The sequence below is a fragment of the Mustela nivalis genome (genome assembly GCF_964662115.1).
Source record: "Mustela nivalis genome assembly, chromosome: 16".
NCBI classification, from domain to species: domain Eukaryota; kingdom Metazoa; phylum Chordata; class Mammalia; order Carnivora; family Mustelidae; genus Mustela; species Mustela nivalis.
Window position 1 is genome coordinate 11,985,239 of NC_139035.1, and position 23,886 is coordinate 12,009,124.

The 23,886-nt window shown below is 44.5% G+C and overlaps 1 protein-coding gene across 3 annotated transcripts in view; it reads right to left on the bottom strand.

Annotated features, from left to right (window-relative positions):
- Window positions 1–13,226: 13,226 nt before the first annotated feature.
- Window positions 13,227–23,886, bottom strand: part of LPGAT1 (lysophosphatidylglycerol acyltransferase 1) — an 85,082-nt gene continuing 74,422 nt past the window's right edge. For all 3 annotated transcript variants that reach the window (XM_082702457.1, XM_082702456.1, XM_082702454.1), the window contains 2 exons: window positions 20,458–20,564; window positions 13,227–18,002 (listed from right to left, as the gene is read on the bottom strand). In XM_082702457.1, coding sequence (XP_082558583.1) covers window positions 17,851–18,002; window positions 20,458–20,564 — 259 coding nt within the window. In that variant the 3' untranslated portion in view covers window positions 13,227–17,850. The remainder of the gene's footprint in view (window positions 18,003–20,457; window positions 20,565–23,886) is intronic.

Consider the following 23,886-nt stretch of genomic DNA (forward strand, 5'->3'; position numbering starts at 1 on the left):
ATATAATTATATTTATAAATAATATTTAATTATTTTAGTTAATACATTAAGAATTAAATAATTAATAGTTATAGATTTAAAAAATCCCAGAGGAGGGCTCTGATTGGCCCCGCTTGGGTGACGTGCCCATCCTGGGCCAGTCATGGCAGGATGGGATACCCTGCTTGACCAGGCCTGGCTCTCCTCACCCCGGGGGCCAGCGGGAAGGACGTGATTGGCAGCCCTGTCAGGACCCCACGGAATGAGAAAGGAGAAGTAATCCAAAGGAGAGTACTGAGAACACAAACAACAGATGTTCACTGCAGAGCACTTTCTAGCCAGAGGGAATCACACGTACAAAACTACACAGCAGCCATGGAATGTGTCTTGGAATAACCAGGAGTTTTATATAGCTGTATCTAAGGATGAACTTAGAGGAATGCAAGAAATAAGCCTAGAGGAGAAGGAAGAATTTGGAGGGCCATATGTGCTAAACAACAGAGCCTGAATATTATCCTAAAAGCTGTGGAGAATCTTTGGTAAATGTTATGTCAGATAATTACATGATCAAGATTCTTATATTTGAGAAGAAAACCCCTTTTGCCCATAGACCTGTTTTTTTCCTTTTCTTCCCTGTTTCAGTTAATGGCAACCAAATTCTGCTGGTCCCATGAGCTAGATAGACATCCAAGGACAACTCGGGGTCATCTCCCTCAGTCAAGTACTTCCTGGAGCCTCTCCCCATTAGCCAACCGTTTCCTTTCTGTGCTCTGCCTTCGTTCAGGCCTGGGTCTGTTCTTGCCAGGGCTGCTGTGGTGGGCCCTGCTGATGAAGACCAAGCAGGGAGGTTTCTGCGGCACAGCCCAGGCTGGGTTAGACCTGGTTTTCTCTGCTTCCATGGTGCTCACGGCTCTCCTAGCACGCATCCCATGGCCTCGTAACCGTGGGCGGCCTGGCTCGGACCATGCTGTCGACATACGCTCTGTGGGGCCTCGGGAGCATGAGCCCTGTTTTTCATTTCTTACCCCAGCTGCACAGATAGTGTCTGATACACTAAGACACTGGGTCAATGTTTGTTGATTAATGAAAAGACGAATGAATGAATGAGCCCCACCTCCTGCCACTAAGAGAGGCGAACACGAAGGCACCCATAGCTGAAAAAAGACAATGTTGTAAGCCTTGGTGAAGAACTCTGAAACAAGGGTGTTTGCCTCATCGAATTGCAATGGGCATGTGCATTTTCTCTATCCTCAGAGGCCTCTTTCCAGTTTCCCTCTCTCTATCCAGCTCTCTAGCTTGCCTAGCCCTGCATGCTGTGGAACTGAAATCCATACCCTGTGTGTGTGTGTGTGTGTGTGTGTGTGCGCGCGCGTGCGCACGCACTAAGTGCCTTTTGTTACCTATTTTAATTTTTAAAAAAATTTTCTGAAGAAGGCTCAACTCTGGGCATGGAACTTACTTAAAATTTTAAAAAATAAGACTCACTACCCTGAGATCAAGACCTGAGCAGAGACAGGAGTTGCATGTTCAGCCAATGGAGCCATCCAGGTGCACCACTGATTTTCATTTTTTTTTTTTTAAGTAAATAATCTCCAATCTTTGGGACATCACGATTAGTACCACTTATTGCAAACATTTCACATCTGATTGTGTGTAGAGTCTGAGTTTACCCCCCAGGAGCTCTTTACTGAGGGCTGAATCATAAGGTTGGACTCCTCCGTGTGCAACCTCGCTAGGGACCCATGGCCAGCCAGCATCCGGGTCAGGGAAGCACGCAGAGCAGCCCTTCCCAGTCCCCGCCCCAAGGCTCCTGGGCTCCTTGGTCCAGAACTCACCTTCCCTGGAAAAGCTCCTCTGGAAGAGCCCGCCCTCCTCCTGGCGCTCTTCTCTCAGGTCCCAACCTCATGGCCTTGCATCTTCCCCACTGGATCCGCAGGTGCCTGCCTGCCCACTCAGGAAGTCAGGTGGCCTCATGCTTTGGAAACTCTGCCAATCCTTGCTTTACACGTTCTCATCTTTCCCTCCTTCCACCTAGGAGATTCCCAGGGGTGATGGCAGAACATGCCACCTTCCTCATCTGTCCATCTCCCCACCCCTGTACTGCCTGGTTCCAGCCTGGGCTCACCCAAGCTCATGGTTCACCAGTGCGAGATGATCAGATTCTCTTTCATTTTTCCCTGAGACTCTTCGGACAGGTGAGAGGAGGCTGCTGTCTGACCTTCCATTTTAGCTGTCTGGGGCAGCTGCGTGTCCCTCTGTTCAGCTTCAGTTTGGGTCTCTCCCAGGTGGAGTGGAAAGTGTGCGGCAGCAAGAGGCAGCAACTCTGACCTTCGCTATCAGACCCACCACCAGTTAGCTCTGTGACCTCGGGGGTCATCTGTGCCCCCTGGTCAGTTTGCTCATCCATTAGGGAACAGGGTGAGATCCCTCCTCCTCTTGTCTTCTGGGACAGCTGAGTGACACAAGCGCCTGCAAAGTGCTGAGCAAACTGTACTTCCCTTCGGGGGGTCGAGGTTCCAGTGTCATTTTACCCCTGGTTCTCTTGTCCACAGAACGCTAAATTACAAGTGGCTTCAGCCGCGAAGACAGGCCTTGTCTCACATGGCAAGGGGCCTGGAGGGAATTTCAAGACGCAGCAGCCTGACAGCGTCCTGGCTTAGCTTCTGTACGAGGCTCTTGGCTTTCTTCTTACTCGATGCCGCAGCAGCTCCCGGGCTCAACCTCTCACGCCAACCGGGCTGAAGCAAGAAGGTGTGGGCAATGGTGGCGGGCGGGGTAGGGGAGCTGGTTAGAACTGTGAACCACTGGGACGGGACGGGGTCCGAACTGGGAACCACTGGGACAGGACGGGGTCCGAACTGGGAACCACTGGCACAGGACGGGGTCCGAACTGGCCTCCTTGGTGAGGAGGAGGGAAGAGGCTCCCTTGTCGCTCTCTCGGTTAAACCAGGAGTGAAGCGCTTTCCCAGAAGCCCCCAGGGAACTAGGCCTCAGATTCTATTGGTCAGGCCTGGGTCTCAGGACTAAACTGACCCCGGATATAGTAAATTCTAAGCCAATCACGGTTCGTCCACAGGGTCGGGAGGCGGGCCCTTCTGACAGAGAGAAACTGGGGTTTGGCCGGCCCAGGGGATCCCGTCCCGCAGCCCCTGCCCTCTCCTCCTTGCGTTGATGCAAGTCCTGCGTCGTGGGTCCTGCCTTGCTCTTCCTTTCTGGTTCCTGCCTCCCCTCCAAAGACATCTTGCCATTTTTGTCTTCCTTTCCCAGGACTCAGAAGTCCGCTCGCTCCCCTGCTGACCCGCCGTACCCGGTACCTTCATGCACCGAGCCCACCGCCCAAGGGTGACGAAGACCTGCTCCTCCCGCGAGCTAGAAGCTGAGTCTTTCTCTTCTTGCGCCGACTTTCTCAGATGTTCGGAAAACATTTCAGGACCGTCTAGCCCTCACGGCCAGATGTGTACTGTGGAATCATGTCGGAAGGCCTTATTTTTCCAGGAACAATCCCCAGCGTTTACACGGCACGGAGCGTGTCGCTCTCCCTTGCTCAGACCCACGTCCTCTATCTTGAACCCCCGGGGCCCCAGGAGGCAGACGGGCCGGGCCGGCCTGGTAACCACCAGTGTGGGATGAATCACGAGGCTCCAGGAAATCAAGGAGCTTGCCCAAGGCCATGGGGCTCCCAGCCGCTGGGTCTGGAGCAGGGATACCTGGCTCGGGCCCTGACTGAGGGCCTTTTCCATGGCACTGCGACTCCAAGGCAACTCACAACTGGCCTGTTTAGATTCCAGACAAGCAGGAGTTCGCCAAGCTCACGAGCTGCATACAACGAGGTCCCTGTGTGTGCCAGGAAGAGAGCGTAGGAATCGGGTCTGATGGGAAGCCAGGCACAGGGCGGCCAGCAAGGGTTCTTATGTGTTTCATCCACACGGAGCTCCGTTGGTTTGAAAACGTCGCTCACAGACGTTTCATCTGATGTCTCAGCAGCCCTGTGAGGTGGACATGGCAGGGCAGATGCCTGCTGCACGTGGGGAAACTGAGGAAACGTGGCCTCACTGGCTAGGAAGAAGCTGAGCTGGGATCTTAGTCAAGATTTCTATTTCCCAGGCTGGAATTCTCCCTGCTCATAGAAGAACAGGTATTATAAACCCGCCCCTCTGCTTGCAGGTTCAGGGGTTCTGGGCTGGTCATCTTGTCAACTAGTTTCGCAGAACAATGCAGAAAGCAACCAGGGCCTAGCGAGTGGTTTCAGGGAAATGTGGCCAAGAGAAGAAGGCCTCGGGGAGGGAAGGAAGAGGTTAACATGAGGCTCAGAGCAGGCCTGCTAAGCCAACAACCTTGGCTGAGCCCAGGCCAGCCTCAGATAGGCAGCCAGCTGTGTGCAGGAGGTGAGAGAGGGGCAGACTAGCGGGGTCTCCAGGGTCCTCCGGCCAGCAGGGAAGCATTACTCGGAATTTTTTCCTGGGCTTGGTGGCTCCTTCTCTAGATGGCCTCTCGGGATCAGCCTCTCCCCTGAAGCCCTGCATCATGGCCACAGCCAATCTCTGTGATGCCATCCGGGGTGTGTCAACTTGCTGCCCTAAGGGGAACAGAGCCTCTGTCTTCCCCCTCCCTTGCCCCTTTGCCAGCCCATTCAGGAAGCACACTCTGTAAACAACAGCTGACTGGCCCTAGCCTGCCGTGCCATCTCCCATGCTCTGGGCCTGGGGCAGACGGTAGCTCCAAGAATGAGAAAATGCAGGCATTGACGAGGAACCCAGAGACCCAGGGGAGAACAATGCAAATGACGTTTTGTCCACAGATCTCCTAGCCACTTCTGCTCCCTGATTCCGTTGAGAGATGGTCCCTAGTGAAAACTGGTGGGCCCTGTACAGACATGTTGGGGGTCCCGCCCTCTATTCCCTGGGTCCACTTTCTTCAGCTGCCCTGGTGGTAGCTGGCTCTGGTGCACCAGGGACTTAAACTCACCTTGAGCACTTCCTACCTGAAGCCCACTCCCTGGGTCTTTTTGCTCTTGGCCCCAGGGTTTCTCCAGGGCCAGGGTAGTCTTTCCCACCCAAGACAGGAACAACCCAGAAGTTTGGGGAAGTTAATGGCCACAGAGACAGCCCCTAATCAATGGGGGACAGGAGGTGATGGGTGAATGCTCAGCTTTCTGCAGAACTGAGCTCCCCCTGCCCACAATGGCAGCATCAGTAATGTCCCCAATATTCCCTGTCCCTTTTCCCTGTCCCTTTTTCTTTCTTCTAGACACTCTCTGATCCTGGACTCATTCTAGGAATCATGTCCCAAATAACCGATCTGCACCCAAAGCTGAATCGCAGGCTTTGCTTTAGAGGGAACCCTAACTGGGGCACCTAGGTGGCTCAGTCAGTTAAGCATCTGACTCTTGATTTCGGCTTAGGTCATGATCTCAGGGTTGTGAGCTCGAGCCCCACTTCGGGCTGTGCTGCTGGGTGTGGAGTCTGCTCAGGATTCTCTCTTCCCTCTCTCTCTGCCCCCACCTCACCCCTGCTTGTGCATGCTCCTGCTATGTCTCAACAACAAACAAACAGAAGAGGAGGGAACCCAAACTAAGATACCTCTCACTTGGACGAGGTATGTTATCATCTCTGCCTACCTGGGCTGCTGTAGCCCCAGCAACCTTGCCCCCTCCTAGATGGGTTTGGTGTGGTTTTATAGGGGCAGCAAAGGAGAAGAGGCTGCAACCTGGTGATCCAGTGACTTTCCTGGACCAGTTTCCCTGGCAGTGTTCCCTTCTCTGAGGAACTATACAGAAGACCCCCAGGAAAAGCATAAATCACAGAGGTTAAGAAGTCAGACTCTGAGGCAAGACACTCTGCATCTGAATCCTGGCAAACCACCTAAACTCTAGGTGTCATTTCATACATCTGTAAAATAGTGATAAAATCACCTACCTTGGGGTCGTCGTGAAGGTGGTAAAGTTCTCAGAGTATGTTCTAGAACACCAAAGCTGGTATATGTGTTCGCTTCGCATCTCCTCTTCCTAAGAGTCCCTTGTGCAGTGTCTTGGGAGAGGGACAGACTGGGCGCACTGAGGCCCCCCAGCGGCCTGGCTCATTTGCATTCCTCCCTTCTGCCTTGGTGGTCCTGGTGGCAGAGCTGACTTCCTAATTGTGTGACTGGCACCTGTTTTAGTGCTCTGCAGTTGCCATCTTGAAATTCTTAAAATTTGGGGGCCATTTTCGTTTTGCCCTGGGTCCTACAAACTATGTAGCTGGTCCTGCCCGTCGCTAAAGTCTTGGGGAGAGGCCTCTGTGAATGATGAGAGCAAAATGAACCCTGTCCTATGGCCAAGCTGAGCTCATGCTTTCTTTCCCCCTCCGAGCACACTAGAAGATGCAGGCACAGTGGAGCTTTTATCAGAGTACTTGCGACGGACAATGGCTCATGGTGGGGAAGGCTGTAGAGGCCAGCTGGCCCAACCCTCAGCCAGAGTTGGGTTCTCCCACCCACCCCTGGCACAGGTTCACCCAGCTTCTTTGTGAATTCTTTTAGGGCCAAGAAAGGATCCGTTTCAGTGTTGAATGTAATTGTTACTGCCGCTCATTCTTGTGGAGTGTTTAAAGATCTCTGAACTCTTTCGTAAGGATTATCTCATTGGGTTGTCACCAACCCTCTGTGTGACAGGCATTTTCTAAGGAATAGAAATTGAGGAAATTAAAACTTCCAGATTAGTAGCCCTTGCTGCCCACACTCAGCCTTCCCCTTCCATCTCTCAGCAGTCGAAATCTCACTTCATCTAGGAAGCCCTGCAGTCTATTGAAACAGAAAGAAGAACACCTTAATTCTTTGTACTAAATTATTTTTCACCCAGGCTATAGGTAATATAATACCTTCTTTTCATATGTGCTTCATTTGAGTAACAGTTATGAGAAAGGCATGAACTAAGCAGCCTTTTGATAAAGTGAATCTTTTTTTCTTAAAATACATTCAACTTGTTTAAAGATGGATAAAGCAGAATCACAGAAACTCACTCCCACTGCCCAAAGAAATAATGCAGAAATTTAGAAACTAGACAAAAACACAACTTCAAACAGCCACCGAGTCAATCACACAAGAACACACTTTAAAAATGTGCTCATCAAAGAAAGAAACGGAAGCTTCTAGAACCATGTGGTTTTGTCCGTCTCCTGATTGTGCAACTACATCCATGCAGGAAATTCTGAGCACTTCACCAGGGCCCACCCATCCAGAGGGGAGCCATGTGAGGGAATGGTAGAGCAAGGAACTGAGAGTGGAGATCCCCGGGGCCTGGGACCTGAGTGGGCAGGAAGGACTGTCCTTGGCTCGCCGTTTTCCTGGTGAGGTACAGGGTTGACCAGAAGAGCTGGAACCCATGGGAGAAGCAGCCCCCGTGGAGAAAGCCTCACCACAAGGACCTGCCAGTTGATAACTGCACAGACCTATGCTACCAGATGTCTGTGACGGAGTGTGTTGCAGGCGCTCCCTGAGACACACTATTGCCTCTCACTTGCTCAGGAGACTCAGTGCTTTCCTATTTCTCCAGCTTCTAAAAACAGGTTTTTCCTTCATTTCTTTCTTGTCTGCAGTGTTCAGATTCTTATATCCACCACGACCACACCTCCCGACCTCCACTCAATAGTAAACACCTTTCCAATGGGAAACTCATGGGGCAATCTGCTGGGGCTGGTCTCTTTGTGTTAGAATCTATCCTTGTGGTTAGACAGGTCACTACCCATGGGGCTGGTAAGGTAGCCCTCTTGTTAATCCTTTCCTTCCTCTTTCAATAGCCGGTCAGTCTGAATCAGCACTCCTCCTGACACACCAGTCGTCCCATCATTCGGACACAACTCCGATTTATTCCAGTTACTCTTCTTGATCTTAAAACATGGAATGGACTCAGAAGGCTGAGTAATCAACCATTCCATTTCTCTGCCTCCGAGGAGAAAATGCTTTATAAATTCCACTTTCGTTAACTCATTCAATCCCTTGCCTTTTGTAGTAGCCCTTTTAGGAAACCAAAGCCAGGTTATCTTCCATGGGCCAGCCTAGGACTGCTGTGAGTTCTGTCATGCCTTAGCAGGCACAGATGCATCTCCATGAGTCATCCTTCACACCAAGCTTCTCCCCAGACGATGGCTTCTAAGTATCTCCAGATCTCCTCAAGGAGACCTGTTCCATAATCTCACCTTTGCCCTTCATCCCCTCCCTCATGGAATTGCTACTTCCTGGTGTCGATAACCTGAGGAAGTTCTGTGAATTCTGGCCAGACAACCTGATGGGTATCAGGCCGGGGCTCTTGTAGAAAAATCAGGCTTGCTGTGCGAGCTGCCCCTGGAGGTTCCTCTGTAGTCGACCACCATCCTACAGTAATCATAAGCAGCATTTGATTCTACTCTGTCCACTTCCTTCTCGTACCTGATTCTTAAGAACTGAGTATGCGGCCCTTAAAACTGGAAGAGAAAATGTCATCTCTCAAGATAGAAGCTTCAGTCTTCTTCAATGAGAGAGGAAAACATCTGCGAAATTACTGTGGCTTCCTGAATCTTCAGGGTGCCTTCAGCGCAGGCTTTTATATTTGAGGATCATATGAATTATACATAGACAACTATGAGCTGGTGGACAGCTTCCAACTACTAGAAATTATATTTCCCTCCCTTTTGATAATGAGTTCAAGGTCTTCACCACAAGTGACATCATGTCTCAGAGGCAAAAATAGGTCTCTATGAAGACTATGTAATGTCTTCTGTCTAGCAGATCCTATTTCCTCTTTATGCCCTACTCTCCTTACCTTCCTAATTGGCTCTCGGACCTCAAAGCTCTTTGTTGCTGCTGTCAGGAGCCTTAAATAATTAGATGTAGTCTGACTAGGGGGAGGTTAGGCGCTTGGCTGGGCTGACTATATTTCAGTTCATCTTAGAAACCCAAATGACCTAGGGTTCTGCAAAAATGGGATGATGGGCATTACAGCCTGGGGGATAGTGATACAATTCTTAGGAACCAAACAGGTCATTTGGACCTTAGAGACAGGTACATGTGGGAATAATTTACATACTCTGTATAAACCCAACTGGGCTGAGATAAAACAGCCTCCTTTACTGGTCATTCAATACAATGGGCTTCACAGAGAAGATCTCATGTAATATTGAAAAGAACTCTTTGAAAGTTTCCCATTTAACTCACGAGGAGAGAGAGGTTTAAAGGATAAGTAAGATGCTTAACAAAAGGGTTCGGATTCACGCTCACAGGCTGGGTCCCGGGGGTTGCTGCCCTTCTGCGGACTCTTCTTGGCTACGCTCTGGAAGCTAGTGGCTGCCATGATGAAGGGACATTTGTGCACTAGAGGCAGTGGTGTCTCTGAGCTTACTACCTGCTTCCTGTCATACCCAGAATTCAGAAATGAAAGGAGCTGTTATGAGACTGAGATCTCTCCCCGCTTCGGTCTGAAGTGAGGCATTCTCTTTCTCTTTCCCTCTATGGGGCAAAGATAAACACAAACTACATTTTACTTCCACCTTCCAAGAGATTAACAGCATGGATTTCAGACTTTTTTTTTTAGCGGCTAATTGTATCCCTGCAACAGCTGAGGGAAGAGTTTAAAAAAATATAATAATCTAGGGCTTGAGAATTATTACATAGACTTTAAAATCGAGGAAAAGCAAATTCTAGAAGCTCTTAAGTCCATCACCCCTTTAAGAAGTATATTTAATCCTTTAGCTTTAACTCGTCCATCACCCCTTTAAGAAGTATACTTAATCCTTTAGCTTTAACTCTTAATTTACTCAAAACAGAAACCCAAACAGGCAATCTGTTGTTTTGGGGAAAACATTTCAATGGAAATCAAGAGCCCAGTCTCTAGCCCCCACAATTCTGTTAAGTAGCCATTTGATGCTACCAGCAAGAGACCAAAATTGCACCAGAATGAAATCCACCGTCTCAAAACAAGGTGATTTCTGAAGTTCGTGCTGGCTAAGGATTAATGAGGTATGCATCAGTTGGAGCTGAAAATAATATAAAGATTACTCCCAAACAAAACTGCCGTTCTTTTAGATATGTGTCCTTTTGATGAATATGATATATATGAATGAGTGATGGACCAACAGATCTAATCCTCTTAAAGTATTCAGAAATTCAAAATATTTCCAACTATTGAAATTATGGGCAAATTTGTAAAAGTCTAAGAGTTCTAGACCCATCTAGTGTTGTTTATTCCAGTAAATTGTTTACTGTGATAGCCCCTCTTCAAACATGGCTTCTGATAAAGCCATGCCTCCCAGTATTTACACCCTCTTGTAGACCCATCCACATTGATTGAATCTGTGACTTTCTCCAAAATGACATCATGCCAAAAGAAGTTTTGGTGGGCTTCTATTTCTTGTGCTTTTTGGAGCCCCAAGTTGCCACGGCTCTCACTGCCCCACACTGAATATGTGAGAGTTCGATACATCCAATAGAGACTGTCCCAGATGCCTCGTTTCCAATGTCATCCTTTGTCCTAATTGAAATGTGTACATTTCAGGGAAAGCTAAAAGCCCTATTGTGGGCTCCAGATGCCTTGATGAAAAGAAGCTCCTTGTCACCAATATTTTGAATTGTCCTTTTGTTTAGCATCCTGGAGATGCCTAATGGCTCAGAGGCACGCTTTGCTTCTGCCAAGAGGGCAGAGTAACTGAAATGGCATGTGGGGTCCTCCACAGGTGAGCCCTCAAGATGGTGGTTCTAAGACAGAGTTCTCACAGAGGTGGATTTCCTTAAGACTCACCGTGGTGCTGGAGACCCTCTGAGGTCTGCCTGTGTCAGGGGCTGTGTGTACCTGCTTAGAAAGCCACCTTTGTGCTCCCTTTGCCTTCTGTCACTCCTGGGTTCCTCTTCCTAGTAGTCTAAGGTCTTCTGATTTCTCCACTTCTAGGGCTCTACTTTCTTGTCCCTCAAATGTCCACCAGCTGGTCCTGACACAGTTTTAGTTAACTGGTGAAAAACTTGAAAATAAGACCTTTGTCAGGAAGTTCTGCATCAAAAATGAAACACAGGCATGAAGATGTAACAACTGACAACTTGGGGAGGGATCCCAGCCCTGTGATTTCTCAATGACACCAGGAAGACAGTTGCTGTCATCGCAAGGATGGCCCAGTGTTGTCCCTTGCTCACAGTAAGTGAGCGCTAAGAACTTGACCACCATCTCTAGAGCAAATCTCACCCCTAAAAAGGCAGAAGAGACTCCAAGGACAAGCAACAGAAACACTCTAGGGGAAAATTCAGAGATGAGCTTAATGATACAGTCATGTTTTCTAGCAAAAAGCAAAACAAAACAAAAACAAAAAAACATTGTTCCATTTCTTCCTTTGTAAAATGGGTCTGAGCATAACTAATTTTTCTGATGATGAAAAGAGCCTGGCTCTTTTCTGGTGGTTAGCTAACCTTTCTTGCTTCCAATTGTGTGTCATTTATATGTGACCTGGATGACTAAAATATATATATATATATATATATATATATATATATATATATATATATATTTTTTTTTTTTTTTAAAGATTTTTATTTATTTATTTGACAGATCACAAGTAGACAGGCAGGCAAAGAGAGGGACAGAGAGAGAAGAGTAAGCAAGCTCACTGCTGAGTGGGGAGGCTGATGCGGGGTTCGATCCCCAGGACCCTGAGATCATGACCTGAGCTGAAGGCAGAGGCTTTAACCCCCTGAGCCACCCAGGTGCCCCTGGATGACTGATATTTATTATTTCTTGTGCCTCTAAGAGTTAAGAACAAGGTTATACACGTCCTGAGAGGTAAAAATTTATTGATTTATATATCAGCATGTTATGATATGGTCACACCTGCTCATACAGCTGACTTTTTCTTATAGCCAAAAGAGGAATTTTTTTTCCTTTTAAAAATACATATTTTTTTCCAGCAGGAAGAAACATTTTAAAAACAAGCATTTTCATATTAAGTGGAGATTTAAAACAATGGCTTTTTTTCCCCGAACTCATGAGAAAGAGGGCTGGTCAGTGAGAGATCTCTGAGAGCTTCAAATATGCCGTCTTCTGCCCTCGATTTGTTCTTCATCTTGGACAGAAACAACTTCTAGAGGGGAAAAATTAGAACCTCAACTCAAAACAGCCTGAATCCAAACAGAAGAAGAGGTAGACTGAACTGTAACATTTTAACTTATTTGGTAGATTGTAGTATGATATTTTAATACATTTAAATTTTTTTAGTGGGATCAAACATATTCTACAAACAATGATCTAAACAATAAATGTTTTAAATGCTCAAAACAAAATCTCAGGCTCATATCACAGTCTACTTCGTTTTGAGACCCGAAAGCACAGAATCAGCTTTAGAAATAGGCAAGCTTCCCATGCACTTCAGGAAAAGTTTGCTTTTGTCAAATTCTTCAAATCAAAATTGTGCTGTTTAAGACCAATGTGAATGCTTTCCTACCTTCTGAAGCCCCTGGAAGGGTCTGTGGCAGGAATTTCCTGAGAGCAGTGAGTAGCTTAACTGTGAGAAATTTATTCAGTATTAACAGTGAAACCAACAGAAAAGACAGGACAGTGGTATGCTGGAGATCGCTCCGACTGGCTCCTAACCCTAGAGCCGATGGTTAAATTTTATAATTTTGCCAGCAGTTGTTAAACAGCTGTTACTAAAATTATATAAGCTTGTAATTAGTGCTAAAGCTCAAAGTGGTTCACTTTAATGAGTAAAATTTGTACGAGGGTAAGAAATAGTTTAGCAGTAGATCACATATTGGGTTGAGCAACAATAAATTTGAGAGATAGGTGAATTAGGATGTTATTCCATTTTTCACATCACAGGTTGGTGACAAGAGTTCAGCAAACTCAACTAAAGCATCCTGGGAGAATCACTTGGCCATACAGAACTTACAATTAAGTATATTTTATTATTATCTATTAATTGTGTTCTATATTCTTGTATCAGGAAAATTTATAGCCATCTTATGTGCATTTGCACACATCATTTTTTTTCCCCCAGGAGAATGGCCTGTTCAACATTTAGCAGTATACCACCAGGATAGCAGTATCTCCACCATACCAAGGGGGAGAGTAGGGAAGGAGTGGAGGAAAGAGTTTAAAACCAAAGAAGGAAGTACACTGTTTTTTCTCATTTGGTTTTCAATTTGCCCTCAGCATCCAGCTGCCACGGTGTGCTCCCAAGTACATGTCCACAGATGTTCATGCGGAAATACCTCCAGAAATACACAAATACCCCGTCCCCACCACTAAGAAGTAAAAGCACTTTACTTGAAAAAAATCAACTTTATTTTTTCTAAGTTAAAAAAAAATAGAACCAGCTATTCATTTTTTTGTTGTTGTTGCGAGAAAATGCTTCTTTTGGTGTTCACATCTCCATTTCTGAAAAGGTGATCCGGTTTCTAAAATAACCCGTATGCATTCATAAACCAGATCCGCGTGTGACCAGCCCTTTACAAAAATTAAAGACAGTTGCCACAGCCTTTACATTCATTCTGAGCATACATTTCAACATGCAGATAACAAAGAAAGAGAAACAGGTCAACAAGCTGAAGTAAACATATGGCATCAGGAAAACGAAAAACCCATCTGTATAAAATAAATACAACTTTGTAATAACTGTAAGGAAAATGAAAGCACTTAATGCAACAATGGCAGGTCTGTGTGTAACTGTTTCATTACCCAGTCATGAGATAAGTTACTGTAAAATGCAGACCCCTCATGTGTAAAGAGCTTGTGCACCGGTCCTGTGTTCAACAGTTCTACACAATAAAAATAAAGCCATTCAAAATATGTGTGTCTACTTTGCAACTAGAATACACTTAAAATTTTTTTGCTCTTTCAATTGTTTTAAAAAATATTAAATGTAAAAATCCTCCAATGGAAATTTTGCAGAAAAACCCCAATTTTAGCTTCCATATGGCTACAGTGCCCCCTCCCCCAGCAGTTCAGCAACCCTCAGCTTATTTCCAGGGTCCAGTTCCTAATTGTTGAGGATCAATGCAAAATGATTGCAATAAAGCACCAACCAGTGATTGCTCCAGAGAGCACCCGGCCCCTGTGTGATCTAGAAATGTCCAATGTTGGTGGTTTTGGTCCCAAACACATTAGTCTCCATCCCCTCATATCATAAACCAGTGTACCTTCTGCTTTGGACTTGGCCTTTCACGTGAACAGACATAAGGTTCCCAGTATTACATGGCAAAAAAGGAAGACTAACCATTTTTAGTCATCCTTGTGGAACAGAACGGACCCCCTCATGATGGTAACTCTGGAGTGAAATCCTGTGTCATGAAGAAAATAACTCACTCTTCCTATGCGGCAGTGCAAATAACATTTCCTTATATCGAAAGAATCCAGTAAGACTGTCCATGATTAAAGACTGCTATCTCTGATTATGACCAGGTCCCACTAGTTCACAAGAGTCTTCAGGGAAGTGATTGTCAAAATGTCACTAAAGACAAACCCACAAGGGGTAACACGAACAAAGAATGAAGAGGCATTCTTAACATCAGTCCCCACGAGAGTCACATGAGGACGATGCTCTGAGGCCTGTGTTGGGTGACTTCACATCTCATTTCCATTAAAGGCTTGAGCATCACTGCAAAACCGCCAACTCTTGATTATTCAGGGATTCCTTTTCTAGTCCATGGATTATTTAGGCTTTTGTGTTCCCTCTTTCTGAAGCTGTCTTCCCAAATCTTTCACTACTCATTAACACAGTCATAAATACATAAGAGAAACTAATGAACAATTAAAATCATTGTTTTAAAAATCAGCAAGCATCTCTAGAAGAACAAAAAAGCCTGATTAAAAAAAAAACCCCTCAAACTCATAAATACACATTACATTTTTGGCTAACTATGATGTATCACTGGATGAATTACCCAGCAATCCCTAGTTCCTTCACTGTGGGGAAGTCATGTTTGATTGTAAGATTAAAATCTACTTAATAATATGACAGAACTGAACTCAGAGCCCTCTTTTTGTAAAAAGCTATTTAGATTCTCAGCTAACTTCTTTGCCCACCTGAAACGTCATTTTCCATTCTGTCATTTTTCTTTATCTTCCACTGGTGTATAGGTTTCTCCATCATATGTCTGTATGTATCATATCTGTGTATTTCAACAGCAACGACAGTTTCTCACATGAAGAGTGAACCGCCGGTGTGGTCATTTTTGTATGTGCTGCACCTGCCCTCGGCCCATGGCCCACCAGGTAGGTGCTCTATCACTGTGACGTGTTGGGAAGAGGATCCAGAAGGGAGTTCTCACGCCCCTGTGCTGAAGGGATCTAGGCAGGTCAGCTGGGACGAAGCAGTGCTGAGACTATAAGCTACTGGTATGACACTAGCACGGTTTCAGTCTCTCCCCCCTTAATAAAATGTATATTCCCTAAACCTCCTTTCATCTCACTTTGCAAAGAAAGTACAAATTTGGAATTTTTATTCACTTCTACACAGTGGCATATTGCTGCTTCCCTGATTTGCCACAGAACCCTCTCTCCACATTCCCTAGTGCAAGCTGCTGCCCTCCACTTACTGGTAAGGAGAGCGCGATCGATGCTCTCGGATGAACAAAAGAGAACACGCTTATTAACAATTGGAGGGGGATACATAGATCATGACACATCTATTACAACTCACAAAAAATGAACTCACATATCTATTGGTATTTGTCACTCTACAGACTGTTGACATGACTCTGCGCTTGAAAAGTAAAGCGTTTTAACACCATAGCTGGTTTAATGTGTACAGTATATATTAACAATAGCACGTTCCTTTGGAGCACAGCGCTGGCAAAAGTGGCCCTGACCTGCGTTTACGCATGCGTGTATGCCTCTCTCGCCCTGACAGAACTGGCCACCCCTTGCTGTGGCTTGCTTTAGCGATAAGGAAAAAGGCCTATCTAGCTAGGACTGTGTGTGCCATACTTGACAGTGAGCACATTATTCCCCAGATATCTGACTAACCTCTCAAATGAACAATTTCAATTCAGCCTGGATTCTAGCAGCGTTTGCTGGACCTCAAACAGAAGCATCTTTAAGGCTTCCTATCACCGTCCATGCCTCTGACGCAAGATCAGTTTCACCTACTCACTGTCCCTGTAAAACAGTAAAATGCTTAGGTTTCCAAAAAAAAAGAAAAAAAAAGAAAAGAAAAATTGCATCTTGTAACAACCCCTACCAAAGCACATACAATAACTGTCTTCTGCATTTTACCAGTAGTAGCATAATATGCAATGAGGTATTTCATTAACACATTATTCTCTTTCATATATGCACAGAATTAACCCAAAGATGAAGCTGCTGTGGGCTTGTATTTGGTGTTGCTTTACCTTTCCCACATAACTGGGAGAAAATTCACATCTTTTCAATCTTTTCAGGTTTTTTTTTTTTTTTTTGGTTTATTTAAAAATAGAAAACATAGTCTCTATTTTTCTTTTCTGGCCTACTTCTCCAAATTGCCATTTGTAGGATTAGTGACAACGGGGCATCTACAACGCTCATATCACAGGAAACTGCCACTGACTTCCTAGGATCTTCAAAGCCTACAATCCCAAACCAAACACCAACTCTGTCTCAATGAGTGCGGGTGAGGGTCTGAGGCCATCCCAGCACTTTCTGAGAAGAGTCTGGTTCAACTGTGAGGTAAACCATAGTGGAGGGGAAAAAAGTGTTCTCTAGAAATAGAAACTTGACTTTATCCTCTTTAAAGCGATTGTAAAGAGATTGGGAAGCCTTTTGTGCAGGTCTGTCTGATGGTTACACCACCCTGATGTGGGCAGCAACTTGAGGTGATGACAGAACACAGGTTTGGGGGTACCATGTGAGAACTTATCACCATTTTAAGCCTATGTCTGGCTCTAACTCTTATTTACTCTTATTTTTCTAATAAAACCCCTATCTCACTTTAAACTGATCATTTTAAACTGATCATAATGTTTCACATTAATCTGTTCCGCCCCCCCCCCCCAAATACAGTTGGTGCTAACAAGCCGAAGTGGGCAGAACACAGCCTCTAAGCCGACGGAAGGCTCCTGTGGGTGCTCCGTGCGGGGGGCGCCCCGGTACCCACGCAGAGAGAGAGAGCCTCTCAAGAATCCCGTTCACTGATTATGCTGACATTTGTTTTCAGGCTATATTACTAATCCTTTGCTATATATGCATCTGATAAAAGTGCATTTGGTAAAAGACAATTATCAGTCTATGATATGCCTCTATATGAAAAGAGAAATCAAGTGACCCCCCTCATTTAAGGGAAAGCACTAGCGCATGTAAACACGATGTTGGATTGAGCTAGCCTTTTTAGGAACACATTCTAGTACCGGAACGTGTCCAGTGGACACTGCTTCTCCCCCACGGGCGTGCCGTGCCGGACACCGAGTGTCACTGTGAACCGCAGGGGAACAGTTCTTGAGGGTGCTGCCCAGCTCCCCTCTAGGCTCCGAGACACACAGCCAGAGTTGGTGGAAATGAGGGCGCTCTACAGCTCTGCCCTGATAGAGACGACTAGCTAAGAGGAACGAATACAACTCTCTTGAGCTGGAACTAGGTCATCAAGGATGTCTGGTGGCAACGGAGTTTCTCTCAGACGGTCTTCTACAATGAGTTTATGATTTCCTCTTCTCCAAATGTGGTGTTTGCTTAAGTGTGTGGTAGAGTGTATCTTTTTAAAACGTGAAAGGTCCTTAAAACATATTAGCAGGTCATTATATTACTGATCCTCATTTTAGTAGAGTTTTAAAATATCCCAAAGGGGGATAAATATTAATCCATCCATTGAATTTCCTTTGCTTATTTTTTTTATATTGTGATTTGCACATGTAAAATAATGCACACTTATGAAAGTCTGAACTCCTATGGTGACCTTGACAAGTCCAAGTCAATTCCTAGAATAGGCAATGGTAAAAATACTGGATGATGTTATACCACATGTAGCCTGACAAAAATGCGAAAGACTGTATGAGAAATATCCACATATTGCTGAGGGTCATCTCCCGGGAAACAGCTTCCTTATGGCCCTTGGGAGGTGGAAAAGCTCCTAAAAGACAAGACAGAAATATTCATTTACTTACTGTGGTGGTAAGGTCTCCTGGAACAAAAGTCGAATATTAGTTCACTTAGAATTGTTGTTGTTGGTTTTTTAAATCATCGTCTGTGACTTCTCATTGTTCCTGAAGAGAGATCTCATTTGAAATACAATTTTCGAACTGCTGAGCCCTTTCCTACCTCTGAACATTTGCGTTTATTCTTCCTGCCTGAGATGCCTTTCCTCATCTCAGGGAAAGGCAACCACATCTGCATTCTTTCAGTATCAGAAAAAATACCATCGGTGCCATCGCCCCAAGTCAGTCACAGTCTTCTCCACCGTTTATTTCCTTCTTAGCATTTTCCATGATCTGTAATGATCCAGGTCTATCTATTCTTTTTTCTACAGACTTGTTTACTCTCTGTCTCCTTCTGGAATTTAAGCTGCATGAGAGTAGTCACTCTGGCTGCCTTGCTTCCATTGTAACCTTAAGAGAGTTCTACAGTGGCTGGGACACAAGATGTGTGAAATTGAATATATATATACATGTATATATACATGTATATATGAATACATGAATATATATATACATGAATATATATATACCTGAATATATATATATATATTCATATGTATATATATATATATATAGATAGATAGATAGATAGATTTTATTTATTTGACAGCAGGAGAGAGAGAGCACAAGCAAGGGGACCAGTAGAGGGAAAGAGAGAAGCAGACTGCAGACTGAGCAGGGAGCCCGATGCGGGGCTCAATTCCAGGGTCTAAAGGCAGACACTTAACCAACTGAGCCACTCAAGTGCTCTGAAATTGATTTTAAATAATTTCTGAAATGACATAATTGACACCAATTCCTCCATTTACAAGTTAAATGTTTCTGCCACAAAAAAAGCAGTGGTAAATCGTTGGTATTCTTTTCAAAAGGGAATATTATTTATGAAATATTATCTTAGTAATTAAAAGGAGAAAGACAAAGTAAACAGATATCTTCAAATTCTTTTCTAGAAGGGAAAGCTAGACCGCTTCAGGGCAATATTACCTAAGGTCATCTTGATAACACTTCAGCATTTCAAATGGTCTTTGTCCTTGCTGATAATCCCTTTGAGTAAGCTGATTCAGGCCGGGATTTGCTTCTCACAAGCAATTTACAGAGAACACTTTCAAGTTTCAAGGTCTATTATACAAATAGCTTTCTTAAAAAGAGACTTCCATTATTGTTGCTATAATTTAGGCTAAATATCATAAAGCAAGAGGCAAAGACTGAGAAAGAAGAAAGATCTTGTTGACTCTTAATCACCACATGCCTTCTTACACATCTATCCTATTTTATCTTCAAAGAGATTTTGAGAGTAAGACCAAGGACTGAACATGGCGGAGAGGGGCATCTTGTTGAATGAGTCTTACTAAGAATTCTAGAGACAAGCACAGCACCCAGCCCCTGTCATATGAGTATGCACTAGCCCACAGCTCTGGGGTCAAAACCTTGGGATCCAGAAGGAATACTGTTGTGGGTAATGTGAAACAATCCTGAACACCAAAACAGAAGCATTAAAGGTAATTAACAGTATCAGCCTTTGTGCACCATTAGGCCTTCCACAGTTTGATTTAACGTGAACATTAATTCTGAACCAAAAAAATCGAAGTGGGGAGAAAACAGCACTTTCTGTTAATCTAAAATCTCACAGCTATCATCTGACCTAAAACAACTTTCTCTTCCCCTTTTTCTTTTCCTAATGTAGGTTCCAGAGAATAAGCCTACAACATATGTAGTTATTTGTGAAAGTACTTTGGTAATGCCTGGCATTCTACCAACGCTAATTTCCTTCTTTCCTAACTTCCTCTCTTCCTCCCTCCCCCCTCCTCCCTTCCTATGGCTGTTTCAACGCATTGCAGTTTTCACATAAGGTAGAGAATATTAAGTATAGGTAAGGGAACTTCCAGTAAATTGACTTTTTTCTCTCAAGAAGAAAAGTATAAGGTCGTATCCGTGAAAATGTAAAAAGTAAGCTTTATCCCTATATGTAAAGAAAAGAATAAGCATGTAAAAACGCAGTTCAAAATGATCTCAAAGGGTATTTTTTAGATGACGGTCTTATAAACAATCACATACAATGCCAAACCACAAATGTTATTTGCTATTTCATAAAACAGCCCGTGTAATTGTACACGTGCGACTGTAGTCTTCTACATACTGTGTACTGTCTCGAATTCGTTCCACTTGTACATTTTACTCATCATGTGATCTTGAACACTGGCTGCTGAAGTAAAGGCCTGAATAAATTTTACATTAACACTGTCCTAATGAATATTCTAAGCTGGAATTCTTAAATATAGAAATAGTTTGATTCCTCTAGGGTATCTGAAGAATGAAAAAATGGTTATCTCCCCTAAAGTATATTTTTGGAATAATCAACTTCAGAAATATACATAATAGGATACTGTGTACCTGTTTCATAAAAATGTGATAAGAGTTCTTCTTTTTCAATAAAACGTTGATAGAGCCAATCAGCAAGGCCATCCGTCTCCAGGGGTACATCTTTAATTGGAAAGATCCTATGAAGATTTAGAAAAGAAGCGAAAACTACTTTTAATTCAGAAATCAAAATCATTCAGAAGCACAACTTACCTTTGGTGACTGAAATGCTGAAGAAAGTTATGGAATCACCTGTGGCTTTGGCAAGGGTTCATTTCTACAGCTTCTCAGGGAATCTCTCTTTTTTTTAAAGATTTTATTTATTTATTTGACAGAGAGAGAGAGAGAGAGTGCACAAGCAAGGGGAGCAGCAGGCAGAGGCAGAGGGAGAAGCAGGCTCCCCACTGAGCAAAGAGCTTGACGCGGAATTCAATTCCAGAACCCTGGCATCATGACCTGAAACGAAGGCAGCCACCCAACCAACTGAGCCACCCAGGCGTCCCTCAGGGCATCTTGGTTTTTAAAAAATTGTTGACTATACAACAGAGTCCATTCATTCATTCAAACATTTGCCAGCCTATTGTATGTTAGGTCCAGTGCCAGATGATGAGAAAATACTAATAAACTGTCCTATAGCTACAAATAATTACTGAGAAATAACTGTCTTCCCATGCTTATGGGTTTAAGAAGAAATGGTGTTCAGAATAGATGAGATTTTAAACTACTGGGGTGCATGAGTGGCTCAGTCCACTGGGCGTCTTGGTGTCAGGTGGGGTCAGATCTCCCAGTGCAGAGAGCGAGCCCCGCTGGGGTAGCGCTCTATTTAGCAGGGAGTCTGCTTCCCTACTTGGCGCAGGTACCCACACACTCTCTTTCTCTCAATTAAATAAATAAATCTTTAAAAAATAAAACAAAACAAAATAAAATAATAAAATGAAATAGAATAAAATAACATGCGGCTACTGTAGGACAGTAAGCATAGTCAGAGGCATGGCCGAATAATGCATTTTAGCAATGCTCTTTTGGAGGAAATGTCTGTGAACCAGACAGAATCTGCCTAAATTGGTGCCTGAATTGTATCAGAGGCAGAGGTTTCCTGAGCCGGGCCACCTCTTACGGGAGCACGAATGTGCAGATTCTGTGAATGGGTCCCGAATCACCAGGAAACGGGCCGGGATGATCAGGGATACCCATCTGCGAGACTCAAGGGCAGAAAAGGGCAGCTCAAGTACATACTATGTAGTTGCTGATGCTGAAGTTTCTTGTTTGTTTTCCAGTTTTGTGGGGGAGTTCATTTTAATCAATGGTATAAAGAGGCACAGTTTTAAAAGCCTGCAAAAGGTTTGTTGAAAAAATAGTGGTCCCCATCCCACTGCTGTTGTTTCTCTCTCCCCAGAAGAACTGATTTTTACCTCTTTGAACCAAGGATTGTTATATCTATATGTTTCCTCTTCAGTTTTAGGGCCAGCCTACTGACCTCCCACTATGGTAGAGGAGGAGTAAGCACCTTCTTCCCTCTCCCACCACACATTCATTCACATCCGTCCCATCTTCCTGATGCAGCTGTAGGGTAACTGCAATGAGCAGAGTAGTAGACCTTCACATTACTATAATCATGTACATATATTCAAAGCTAAGCCATGTAGTCAATCAACGCTACTCTTCCTTTCCTGTCCAGTTTTTGTTCTCCCTAACTTTAGCAGTTACATCATTTTCTCTGTATAGAGAACTAATTCAACCATAAGCTCTTGTCCATCTAGAGTCAATTCTCTAGAGCATGTCTGCCAACTTTTTCTTAAAGGGCCAGAGAGAAAGCATTTGGACTCAGCAGACTTTATGGTACCTGTCGCAACTATTCAACTCTGCTTCGGTAGTGTGAACGCAGCCGTAGACCAGGTGCAAGTACATGGGTACAGTTATGTCCAGGTAACACTGTATTTAAAAACCAGGCAGTGAGCCAGACTGACCAGTGCTCTAGATCTTCTCTCAAGGCATTTGTGTGCATCAGACATTCTTTCATTTTTATCTTCCAGAATACATTTCACCTATGCTATGGGTTTGTTGCCTGTAGTTTTTCATCCTGATGAGGCCCCTTACTCTGTCTTGGTGATTCTCCTAAAATACATTTAATGTTTCCTACATCCCATGTCTTCCTTTTTCTTCTGATGGAGCATGTCTTCCAGTGGTTTCTGGAGATAAAGGGTTCTCTTGAAATCTTGCATTTCTGCCGATGTCTTTTTTCTGTCCTCACACCTGGCTGACAATTGGACCAGATAGAGGATTCAGGGGTGCAGTTCACTTTCTTCCATCTCTGTCTTTGTGTCTTCCTTTCTAGGGGTTTCTTACTTAATTTCTAATCTTTTCTTTTTTCTACTGAGTTTTTGCTTCTTTTCTCATATTTTTAATTTCTAAGAGCTCTTCGAATGTTCCTTTTTCATTGTTTTACTGTTATTGTTTTTGCTATAATAGTACAATATTGTTGTTTTATTGTTACAGTATCTTATTTCTATGAGAACTAGAATAGAAACTTTAAAACATGCAGGAAAGTACAGAGAGGAGGGTTAAGGAACTAGCCGGATTTCTGGCAGCTGTGCTTTTCCTGCACCATTCCTCCAAGTCACTTTCTTCTGTTTGTTTTCGTGTCCATCTTTCACAGCAGAGGCCAATCAGATGACCAAGTTACCCAGTGAGTCTTTTGTCGCTGACGCACATTTACGGACAGGGATTACAAAGCAGACTGACGGCTCTCAGCGCTGAGTGTAGTTTGTTGACTGGAGCTGCACAGAGGATTATCCGGTTGGGCCATTTAAGTCAGTCTTTCCTTGTGAACTTGCCGTTGCCGCAGAAGAAGATCCTCTAGCATCCTGCCCAGAGAGTGAAGGCCTAGTTGTTGGCTTTCTGGCAGCAGATGGAGAGAGCAGGCCTGGGGTCTCAGCACCTGGTGCCATGACATCACTTAACCATGCCATTTTCATTGTGGGACCTTTGCCTCAGCTGTGCAAGGTATCTGTGCGACCACAGAGCCTCTGGTTCCCTCTCCAAGTAAGCCTCCAGTTCCCGCCACAGCAGGGAATGAAGAATCGCCCAGCTGTGGGATGGAGGGTAGGAGTGCTGGGGATCTGAGTTCCTCAATGGATTTCAGCCAGACCCAAGTGTAACAACCCTTTCAACCTTATTTCCACAGGCACTGATCCTGCCAGTTTTTCAGTTCTGTAGCGTAAGGTTGGCTCCTGGCCATCCCTGCCCCCCGCTGCCAGCTTAGGGTTCTGACTGCTCATCTATTTCCCGACTTCCGACTTTTGTTACTATTGCTTTTCCTACTTTCCTCATCCTTGTGGGTTTACACTTTAAAGAAACTCTTCAGTGTCATTCTACTGGAGTTCTGGAAGGGCATGCAAGTTGACATGACTCTGAGCCACCATGTTCTTTAGGAAGCTGTCCTGTTATTTCTGAAAAGTCCAA